This window comes from Cylas formicarius, unplaced genomic scaffold (genome assembly GCF_029955315.1).
Source record: "Cylas formicarius isolate icCylForm1 unplaced genomic scaffold, icCylForm1.1 PGA_scaffold_1__22_contigs__length_36826433, whole genome shotgun sequence".
Classification (NCBI taxonomy): domain Eukaryota; kingdom Metazoa; phylum Arthropoda; class Insecta; order Coleoptera; family Brentidae; genus Cylas; species Cylas formicarius.
In genome coordinates, this window is record NW_026844264.1 from 21,204,317 (window position 1) to 21,216,116 (window position 11,800).

The window sequence follows — 11,800 nt, forward strand, 5'->3', positions numbered from 1 at the left end:
GTGTCCATATATGCATCAAAATTGCAGCGTTTTTTAGAAATATGTTTTTTTATTGATCTTCACTAAAATGTTTAAGAAATCATAATTTTTGACAATCCCTTAGTAAGCTGGTATTTTAGATAGGATTTTAGGAAAATTTGTTTAAACTACGGGACAGGCGTACACTTTATCTGCATTGATGTCGTCCAAAGAAGTTTAATAAACGAATAAGGTACTAAATTTACTTCCATTAAAGCCAGATCTGCTGCCGCAGAAATGCTAAATTATATTTAATTGTACAATTAAGTAATCAGCACTATAATCCATGCGCCAGAAAAATTGAAGATCACGCGCGAAAAACGACTTTTTTCAATACGGCTATCACGAATGGAGAAACAACAGTGGTCCAAAATTATCAATACAATTTTACGCCTCCCATTTAATATTTATAAATATTCTATACTTCTAGTATACTTATTTAAAGAATTGGCATCCCCACTAATGCGCCATCACCATGTTTGATGTGACACAGATATACAGAAATTATTTTTTTAGTCCAATACTTTTTTTTATCTTGTTGCTACTTATCAAAACTTTCTATTAAAAATCTTTGTATCTCAACATATATATAATTATTGCCCACAGGGTATCGAATTTTTTATATGGCTTTGAAATATCGCATCCAAAACACTGGATTTCAGCATGGACTGATTACAGACCTAGAACATAAAAATATTATACAACCTATAATAAAGGGGAATGGTCGTAGGATTTTCCGCATGCGATTTAAATTATTCATCAAATGCGTCTTTAAAGTAGCCGCCGATAAAAAAGGTGGATGCCGGTGTATGTTGACGTTAAAAGGGAAGTCCGTTAAAGCTTCCAGTTTGTTTAAGGCAAAGAAATATGACCGACCAAAAATCACGCGAATCAGTTCTAAGTTTCTCCAAGTATTGTATGATTTTAGGCGGCATATGGCGTTTAGAACTACCATGGCATAACGTCGTGTTGACAACAGCATACAGAATTTACTCAAAATTCGTTCGGTTCTTCTTTCCATTAATTCTATTTTCAATGTTCGCTCAGTTTATACTAATGGTGACTTATGAAAACGCTCATAAAGATCAAGAAACAATTTTCAAGCAACTGGGTTACATCACCTGCTTGGTGATGGTGCAAGTCGGCGCTATTCTATGTCAGCAACCCAGATTAATCCAAATCATCTCGTACGCTATGTTAGAAGAAAAAAAAATTATGCACTGTAGTGACGAAGATATTTTGCTTAGCCATACCAAGCAACTGCGTTTTTGTCGAACGTGTAATGTGGTCTTGTTTGCCGTTACCACTGGTGCTGGAGTGGCTATACTCCTCGAGAATTTCTGGATAAGGCACGAGATCAGCAAACATAACCGCGAATGTAACGCTAGCCTCGAGAAACCTTTTGTCTATGAACTATACTACTACAAACTGGATAAGGAGAATCATGAAGGATTATTGTTAATGGTTAATGCACTCGCCGATTTCGTCGGAGTTTGTCTCCTGATGTCCACGAAAATAATTTTTTCATCGTGTATTATATTTGGGTCGTCATTACTTAGACGGACCCAGATCCGATTGAGGAAACTGAGTAGCTACGGGTTGAAGCGTCTCGTTTTAGAACATCAACTAGTGATTAGGTTTGTATTACACGGATATTTGCACACGCGTTCTATTATATCTATTAGAACTTGGTAACAGATCGAAATCAATTACTTTCTGTGGAAAGCACTACATAAAGTAATACATATCAAGTTTATCAGGATGGCAGTTGCCGACCATTTGGAAATGTTCATGAGAGTGGCAGTAAGATTGATAACACAAAATACCGACCCATATCAATTCTTTCTATTCCAAGCAAAATGTTTGAAGCAATTATAGCAGAAGAGTTATTTTTTAAACTTAGGTACGTTCTTGGTGAAACGAAACATGATATTTCTAGGGCTAGGTCCGTCGCTACAAATCCCTCATTGTACGTTCAGGATGTGTCTGAGGCGTTAGATAATTGAATACAAATGGATACTGTGTACACTGATTGCTCTAGGCAATGTTAGTGAAACTTGAAACTTCGGTGTGCACGGTTCTTTTTACAAAGCTCTTCAATCATATATTAGTTTTAGGACTCAGTCTGATGAACTAAATCTAAATCTATTGATATCACATCTGGCATACCTCAGGGATCACACTTGAGAACTATTCTGTTTTCTTTGTTCATACTGTTCACACTGTTCAAAACTGCTGCTTAGGAAACCGACTGTTTTTAAATGTTGACAAATGTCACTGTCTTAAATTCAGTAAATTAAAAAATAATCTCTTTTGATTATAAATTAGGGATGGAGTAAATATTAAAGAAGTAAAGCATATCAGGAGTCTTGGAGTAACTATACACACAAAACGTATTGAAAACAAAGTGAAAAAATGCTTACGACATTCAAAAAAAGTTTATTTTTCTCATGAACTTTAGACATCACCACAATCTAATAGGTGTATCGTAGCCTTCTTAGAACGCCTGCTTTATTTTAGCCGCCTAAATATAGTACAAATTTAGGAAGCAACTCACCAATGTCTCTTCTGCAAAGAAATTATAACAGTTCCTTTCTGCACATATATATTTTTGCTTTGCAACTTAATTCATTTAGGAATCAAGCAATAAGAGTGTTTCACTCTTGTTTTTCTTTTTTTGGGTTTAAAGATAGTTTTGTTTACACTTTTGAATTACGATGAATGTTTTGATGTTAGTTCGTTAGGGTACCTTGTTATAATAAATAAATAAACAAATAGTTGCAAATCAATACCATAAAATTATTTACTTATATTATTACTTACATTTTTTATTAAATTGTGATTGTCATGTAACTGTATATATTAGGCAACAAGTTTAAAAAATGTCAATTTAGTGACGAGATTTATTTGGCAGAAACGGAGCGTGTGTTCAATAAACGAGTGACTGAAGCAATGTATCAACATATGGCCTATTATACTTTTTCTACGATCATTAGTTTCTGGGCACATTTTACATCATTAAAAAATGATTTAGAAAATAAAAAAAAAACACATGTATTAAACTATATATTAAAAAACTATAACTATATATTAAAAATGACGGTGTGTACTATAAGTGATTTTAACAAACTATAAATGTGACAGCAGAGAGTGTGATTTTGGTATGGGCTCCAAAACGATTATGACATTCGGTTAAATGTGAAAAATAAATTTCGGACCAAATCAGCGCTGAATTCGGATGCAGAGAAATGTCATGTTCCATTTGGACCCTTTTTTCAATTTACAGGGTCTCAAAAAATATTTGCATTTATACTTGTATGTTTCAGATTTGTGCAAAACCTGAATCATTCCGTTAAATACATGATTTTGATGGAGTATTTTTTGAATTCGTTGAACATTGCTGCGGTCTCCGTTCAGGTTATGTCGGTGAGCAACATTTATATTTTCGGAAAGGTGGACAATTTTAAATTCACGAAATTATAGTTTCAGGATATAAACATGTTGGCATCTCCGTTTCTTTCGTTCGGCATACTTTTCGTTGAGACTTTTGTTCTGGGTTGGACAGCGAACGAAATCAAAGTTCAAGTGAGACGTCAATTATATCTAATTCATTACAAACGATCAACATAGTAATTTTTAATTGAACTTGCTTTTCAGTCATCCCTTGTATGTCTCTATTATCTCACAACTTATCAAATAAGTAAAATCGAATTCTAGCACGTTTCATGTTGACTCGTAGCCATGACGTTGATATAAACTTTGAACCTGTCGTTGTATATGTAATAACACAAAAGTAAAAAAAAGAATCTTAAAGTTGGTATTTAAGTTATATTAATAATGTTTTAACCTTATTGAACCGGAATGGAACTGTTTCTGTTTTTGAACTTCTCAATCAATGCTGCAGTATGTTTATCGTTAAATGAATTGTAATCTTTTAGAGTTTGGCATTGTCAGACGCTTTGTATGACAGTCCGTGGTATGAGCAAAATAAGAGGATCAAAAAAGCTATACTTACCATGTTAGTCCGGGCGCAAAAGCCATTGCAAATGACCATTGGCCCCTTTGATGCAATGAGTACGCAGTCAGCCCTGACGGTATTGTTTCGGTGATATTGTTTCGGAAAAACTAAATTAAAATTTTCGATTTTTTCAGATTATCAAAGCGTCGTATTCGTATATTACGTTAATGGCAAATTAATCTCGCCATCGAATTCAAGTTTAAGAACTGTGTGTTTGTATAGCAGAAATATTATATAATATTGAACCTTTTGACTTCCTAATAATTATATACCCTCGATCTGCTGGGTAAGACACACTGGCGAATTGACCCATTAATTTAAATGATAAATATTGCAACTGCATACAATATACCCTATAGATAATATTTGTGTTTATTTGTTAGTAAAGTTTTTTTAGTTGGAGCACTCAAATCAAATAACAGTTTCAAGGAATTAGACTCCGTAGTGGTCCCTTTCCATACGCGTTAGCTTCAAATTCAGATTTATTATGAGTCCATTTTATGTTTGAATCGATAAATTTACAAAAACCAGCATATATTTTTTTAATTTTAATTAATGTATTTGTTTTACCTTCAGATTTAAGAAACTAATTTACCTCTGAAGTTATGAATAATGTAAATAAGTATTATGAATGTTACCTTACATGCACCATACCAAAATTATAGCATAATATCTTTAATTTGTTTTATTTTCCATATTTTGTTTTCGGCAAAAATTAACCTATTATTTTAAAAAAAGGCGTTGCAATTGATTAGGTGATAAAAATGACATTTGGTGCTATTAAACTAAGTATATTAAGCATTAGGGGATAGTGACGACTTAAATTCGTTTACGGTGTATGTAATATATACGTTACTGTGATAAAACACTATAGGCTGTAGCACTTAAGTCGAATTTCGAAGATTACATTTACAACATTCAAGATTTACTATTTGGCACAGATTTTTAATGATACTTTGATTTCCTTAGCATAATTCCTGGAAAAGTTAATACACCTTAATTTTCTTAAATCGCATAATTAAGGCGATTCAGGTAGGTCCACATCGTTGTCATTAACTGCTCTTCAATTATGAGAAGGTTTAAGAAAATTTTTATCTACGGTTTTATCAGTTACAACTCAGTCGTCTTTGGTGTAGTGGTATAGCAACTTAGTGTCTTCATATAAAAATGGTAAGAACATTTCACAATATCTTGGTACATTTTCCGGTTTGCTAGCGGCAGCTCAATGGAGCGTGAATAAAAGTATATGTTAAAGAAACCATGATCAAAATTTGTATTTGAATATTTAGCTTTATCACTGGTATTTTGCTAACTCCAAAAGTTCTTGTTGATGTGTACGTTAAAGTTAAATTATTTTTTAGATTTCGGAAGATGATCTATGTCGGGATACTGCCAATATGTCGCTGGATGATAAAGAAGTGGAGCAGAAAATTATAGCGGAATTTTTGTGTCCTGTGTGTTACAATTACATATTTCCCGATGCCAAAATGTGTGTTAACGGTCACACCACGTGCAGAAAATGTTGGAGGAAGCTCACAGTGTGCCCAATTTGTCGGTAGGTTCAGCAGTGTGCGTTACAATTTTTTAAAATATCCAATTTGCGTTTGACTCTCAGACGTAATATTGCAATGCATGGGAAATTAGACATTACATATTAATTTTTTGTACCACTTTTCCCTAGCTTTGAAAAACATTGTAAAGGGGAATCTCATATCGACAAAGTTATTTTTTTGTTTATGTTTTTTTCCCAAATTGGTCCAAACCTTTTAGATTATAAATGTTTCGTTATTCTTTAATTTTTCAAAGAAACTTCCACAGGCTACTGTAATACTTTGTTGAGTCGATCTAGCTAACATTTCGCCAATCATCCTGTTGGTTTCTTCGGAGCTTCGTTTTCAGTCACGCTCTGACGAAGCCAACAGGATGATTGGCGAAAAGTTAGCTAATTCAACTCAACAAAAACCGACGCAGGAAGAATCCAGAAGTTTTATAAAAAAAAGCCCGAAAAAATCACTATTTTTTTTATAAAGGCTTGATATTTTTCGTAATAGAAAATAATATAAACAATAAATTGTATTCTAGTACTGTGCTAACTGTAGCATCTGTAATTACAGTTAGAGTTGCTTGCTAAAAAGTTACTGGGATATACACTCGCGTATATGTTAAATATTGTTGGTGCTAATTTAAGTTACTTTATTTTGTAGAACTTCTATTGTAAATATTAAATATTTGCCTTTCGTAATTCCCTAGACGGAATTAATCAATTATCTTCTATTGTTAAAATTATCTGGTAAAATGTGTTGTTTCAGTGTTATGAAATTGAGAACACAAAAAAATTGCAAAACGCTTGGGATGTGTATTTATGTATTAAAAAAAAACTTTTCAAACTAGAGAAAAGTTTACTTTATTTATATTGTTTATATCTTAACATGTGTTTGGGTACATAAATTTTAATGCAAAAAGTTTAAGAAAAGAGAGTTATTTTTGTTACAACATGCCAAAAGTTAAGGTTTTATTTAATGTAAATTTTTATTTTTCAGAGGTTTATTTAGGAAAGGTAAACTTTATATTTTGGAAAACGTATTTAACAAATTGACAGTGCCGTGTCCCCATGAGGGTTGTGAGGAGAAGATAAAAGGCGCTGTACTTTTGTCGCATCTTATAAAATGCGATCACGTTGCAATAGAATGCCCTCTCAAATGTCACAGGTGCAGGTGGTCCGGAAGCAGGGGACATTTAGAAGAACATTTAAAAAAGCAACATCTCCAAAACCTCTACTTTGACACTCCTACGAGCATTTACCTTTGTGGCTTGGGGAGACCGTTGCCAGAAAGTTATTTCCAATTATATGTATTGGTCTTTTGCGTCTATGGTAAGTGTAGTTTTGGCCACTGGAAAAATTGTATGCGGATGCTTTTTACCTATTTCGGGCTTTCGACCATTTGTACATTTTTGGAAACATGAGCAGATTTCATTAAATTTTCCGTGAAAGTAACGATGTAAGCGCAAAAAATGCACTTCTTGAGTGTAGGGAGTAGAAATAGGTTATAGGCATTACCTGCGATAACTAAAATATCGATAAATTTGTTTTTCCAAAATATTTTCGTTTTTGTTTTATTTTTGTGCACCTCACTAACTGTTTAACAAAAAAAAAAACTTAAGATATTATTGTTTCAGATCGAATATTTCGAATTATCCTAGAATTCTACATCCAATCCAACAGCATCAGCATCAACATTTGCGAAATAGGAGGTAGAAACGAGGAACACGAAACCTACAGTATTGATATATTTTCTATCAGGGAAAGCACGTCGTCGATTGAACTCTTATCATCTGGGTTAATATGTTACAACGATGATATGGATGTGTCGCGAACCCATAGATTTATTTTGCCTGACAAGATGTTGTCTAAATTAATTATTGATAACGACGGACTTTGGCTCAAAGTGGCAATTTCCAGACTAGAAAGCCAAAGATGACTGGTTTTTCTACCTGGGTTATAAAAAATTATATTTCGGAACGAAGAGACTAGCGCAATATTCAAAAGGTGTACTGTAAACTTTAACAATCTAAAAATTTCGTACTTATCTGAATGTTTCACCTTAACCAATTAACTAAAACACGTGGCTTGCACATCGTTATCAATAAAAACTACTTAAGGATGCGACTTACCTTTTGCTTGATTTTTTGGACTGAGTTTTAGATTAGTTTGTAAAAAACGGAGATATTTATATGTGTCCATGTTTTCCTATTTACATTGTGTGTTTTTTTTTGTCTAAATATGTACATATATATATTGTAATTTGACTTAGAGAATAATAAATGTCATTATTATTTATTTATTATTTATTTTGTTTTTTTTTTCTCGTTTTTAAACGGTAGTTCCGTGATCAACATTGCATCAGACGGACGGTTGTCAAGCCATTCTGCATAAATCTTTTATTCCATTGCCAGGAATCGCCTAACAATGTGACAGGTGTCCAGTATCACCGATTTCTGGAGTTGGGGTATGAGGTATTCTATGTTTAGTCCTTTTGCGTGAGTCATAGTGGATTTTGGTATTATACCCGCTGCCGATTCAATGATTGGTCTGACGTTGACCCGATCTACTATCCACATATGTATGGTTACTTCGACGATAGTATTTTCCTTATTTCTTTTATCATATAGCAGGAGATCAGGTTTGTTTGCTTGGATCTTGATGTCAGTTCTGATTTCTCAATTCCAATATAGGTTTAAAGTATTCATTTTCCAATACATCTTTTGGGTCATATTCGTAATAAGGAATTGATCCCCTTGCCGATTCGCAAGGTCCTGATGTACTATTCTTGCAATGTTGTCATGCCTCTGGGTATAATCATGGCGCACCAATGTCTCCTGTTATATGTTCGATGGTTTCTCCTTTATGTCCACATCTCCGACACTTATCGTCGACATCTTCTCCCATAATATGAGATGGTTTCTTGTAGGTATTATTCTGTCTTGGATGGCCATCATCAATCCAATTGTTTCGCCGTAGAGGGAACTCGTTTTCAACCGTTTGTTAGACGCGGTCTTGTCTATATTGTCTTGGTTTAAGTAGGTAGAGTGTGTGCCGTGTAGTTGTTTATGTTTCCACTCGTCTGTTTGCTCCGCTGCATACACATTCTCTTCGACACCCTTCAACTTCAGTGGTGTTATTTCGTAGTCGTGGTTACATATTACTGCAAACATTGTAGACTCGGCGCTCTTTTTCAAGAAGTACTCTATAAGACTTTTCCCTTGAGAGTAGTGTATTTGCTTTATGTTGGATATGTTCTCTCGACTGCCGATTTCGGGTGTCTCATTCTATATTTACTTAGCGTAACACGCATTTTCCTCTGCAGTTCATCGAGATCAGTTTGAGTTCATTTGTAATTGTAATTTGACTTGTGGAATAATAAATGTCATTATTATTATTGTTATTATTATTTTTATTATTATTACTATCATAATTGCAGCGCTGCCAGATCTGATTAAAAGACACAGCAACATTGAATATTGAAATGGTAGATTTTTATATTTAAGTTTTAATGTAAGTAACTTAGAACGAGTAACTATTAATCACAAATCAAATATGTGTATGTGTAGTTGTTTCAGTAGCAATAATATTCCACGGATGAATTAATTGTAGGCAACAAACATCCCTTTGCATACATATTCGTCGTTCGAAGCAAATATTTGGAGATTTAATGTAAGATGATAAATCGATATTAGCGGTAAAGGGAATAATATCTACAGACAACTACGAGATAATATAAAATCCAATTTGGAATTAAACTGAATACGATGGTAGTTACCCACTAGTGGTTGTTTGCTGCTCGTTAAAAACGCTTGATTAACCTTATGAAACATTTAAACATTAATCTAGATATTTTTCCACCAGCATATTTCAATATGTAAAAGTACAATTTTTTTTTGCCCAAACTCTATAGAAACTTTTTAAATAAATAATAATAAAATTTTAAATTCGGAGAATACACTTCGTCATAGATAAAATGAAATTCGCCATGAAAGCATAAACAAATAATTTTCGATAAACAATTTAACCTACCTAATCGTTCTACTTTGTCATTCAACTCAATATTGTTTGGATTAATACAGAGAAAGGTAAAGTTTCTTAAATACCCTTTAAGAATTTAAAAAATAAAATCTTGCAATCTCGCTTATTTTTTTTAATTTAATTTTAAAGTCATATACTTTTTAGTAAAATAACGAAAATTAATCATTTTTGGTTAACGATTTTATTTTTTTACGATCTTAATTTTTTAATTTGCACAAAATCTACAGGAACTTTTAGAGCTTCGTCTTTAGTTGAAGGGAAAGTCTTTTACGTTTCGTTTTATTTAAACCACCATCAACTTAAATTACGAATGTCAGCACTTTGGAATAGCATTCTTTTTAATTTTGTTTGCCTAACGTTCTGCCAGAATTTTCAATCTTAAGTTTAATGAAAAATAAGCTATAAAAACCATATATGAATCTATAGCAGAACTTCGCAAAGCGATCAATTAACCCTCCTGAATTTCCAAAAAATGTCCAATTATTCTAAATTTAAATGACTTCACATCCTTTTACAAATGTTTTTTTAAATGTAGTATGAATTTAATTAATTCATATCATATCAGTTCTAATATATAAACAATATGGGCAGGACCCTTTTAGAGTAGATAAAATGATCCAATAATAATATAAATAAGAACTAAAAGTTGCGATTTTCACAAAATTATATATTTTTACACGACAATTGTTTCGACAACACCGTGTCTTTATCAAATGTAATATTTAACAACTACCTGTTACTATATATACCGAAAAATGATAATAAAACCTTGATTAATGTTGTTGTGAGAATTCAAGTTCATGGAAGGAAAGGTATTTAAATCTAATTGATCGTTAAGCATTACATTCGAATGTCTCATTTTGTTAATCTTCATGGCTTCCAATAAATTTATTTTTATAATTTTTGTGACTGTATGTAAAATATCAAAATTGTGGTCAAAATGCGTTTTTTGTATTTACGTGTGTAGCATAATTAGAATGTAGACTAATGTTTTTAAATGATCTTTTATGTTTGTTAATGCGTTTGTTGAAAGTTCTACATGTTTGTCTAATATAAATTTTAGAACAAGATCCGCATTTTCCTATTGTGTTGTTAGTTCTGAAAGCTATTTTTAAAACACATTTTGATAAATGTTTTGAAATTTTTTCACTAGGTTCTCCTATGTATGTTATTGTTTTAAATTGTTCTTGTTCTGTATTAGGTTTCGGATAAATAGAGTTTACTGTTGTCTGGATTTGTTTTTTTATTTATAATTTTATCTATAATGGAAGGATTGTGGCCGTTGTTCAGTGCAATTTGTTTTAATGATATTAAGTTCTTTGTTATAATTTTCTGTTGAGAGTGGCGTATTAAGAAAACTTTTACTATGGTGGTATAGATACGTGGATGATGTCTTTGATTGCTTTGTTGTAACGGGCAGACAATTGAATTCTTTTTTAAATTACATTAACTCATTAATTAATCGTGTAAAATTCAAAATCAAGATTGGACGGGATAACTCTATTAATTTTTTATATTTAACCATTACGAAAACGCAAAACAAATTTGATTTTTTCATTTATTATAAACCTTCACACACGGGCACAGTCATATATAACAGCTCAAATCACCCTTATACATAAAAATGGCTGCATTTTACTCTTTTATACACAGACTTCTTAATACGCCACTCTCAACAGAAAATTACAACATAGAACTTAATATCATTAAACAAATTGCATTGAACAACTGCTACAATCCTTCCATTATAGATAAAATTATAAATAAAAAACAAATCCAGACAACAGTAAACTCTATTTATCCGAAACCTAATACAGAACAATTCCATATATAGGAGAACCTAGTGAAAAAGTTTGAAAACATTAGTGAAAATGTGGTATAAAAATAGCTTTCAGAACTAACAACACAATAGGAAATTTTTTGAAAAACAACGAGATGTCCAAAATTTCAACAATCAGGTGTCTACAGGTTGAAATGCGGATCTTGTCCTAAAATTTATATTGGACAAACAGCTAGATCCTTCCAGAAACGCATTAACGAACATAAAAGATCGTTTAAAAACAATAGTCTACATTCCAATTATACTACACACATAAACACAGAAAAACACAAAAAGTAGAAAGTTAAATTTATTGGAAGCCATGGAGATTAACAAAGTGAGACATTCAAATGTATTGCTTAAC

The 11,800-nt window shown here is 32.2% G+C and overlaps 1 protein-coding gene across 3 annotated transcripts; it reads left to right on the plus strand.

Annotated features, from left to right (window-relative positions):
• Positions 1-813: 813 nt before the first annotated feature.
• On the plus strand, positions 814-7,792 carry LOC132696962 (uncharacterized). 3 transcript variants are annotated; one of them, XM_060662150.1, is made up of 8 exons: positions 814-1,655; positions 3,345-3,444; positions 3,502-3,603; positions 3,957-4,112; positions 4,171-5,206; positions 5,398-5,591; positions 6,577-6,908; positions 7,214-7,792. In XM_060662150.1, the coding sequence occupies exons 1-5, from the start codon at positions 886-888 to the stop codon at positions 4,213-4,215; spliced, it is 1,173 nt and encodes a 390-aa protein (XP_060518133.1). In that variant the 5' UTR covers positions 814-885; the 3' UTR covers positions 4,216-5,206; positions 5,398-5,591; positions 6,577-6,908; positions 7,214-7,792. The 3 variants fall into 3 exon arrangements, with proteins under 3 accessions (XP_060518133.1, XP_060518132.1, XP_060518134.1); XM_060662149.1 differs by having other exon boundaries at positions 4,171-5,591; XM_060662151.1 differs by having other exon boundaries at positions 3,508-3,603; positions 4,171-5,591.
• Positions 7,793-11,800: the final 4,008 nt, after the last annotated feature.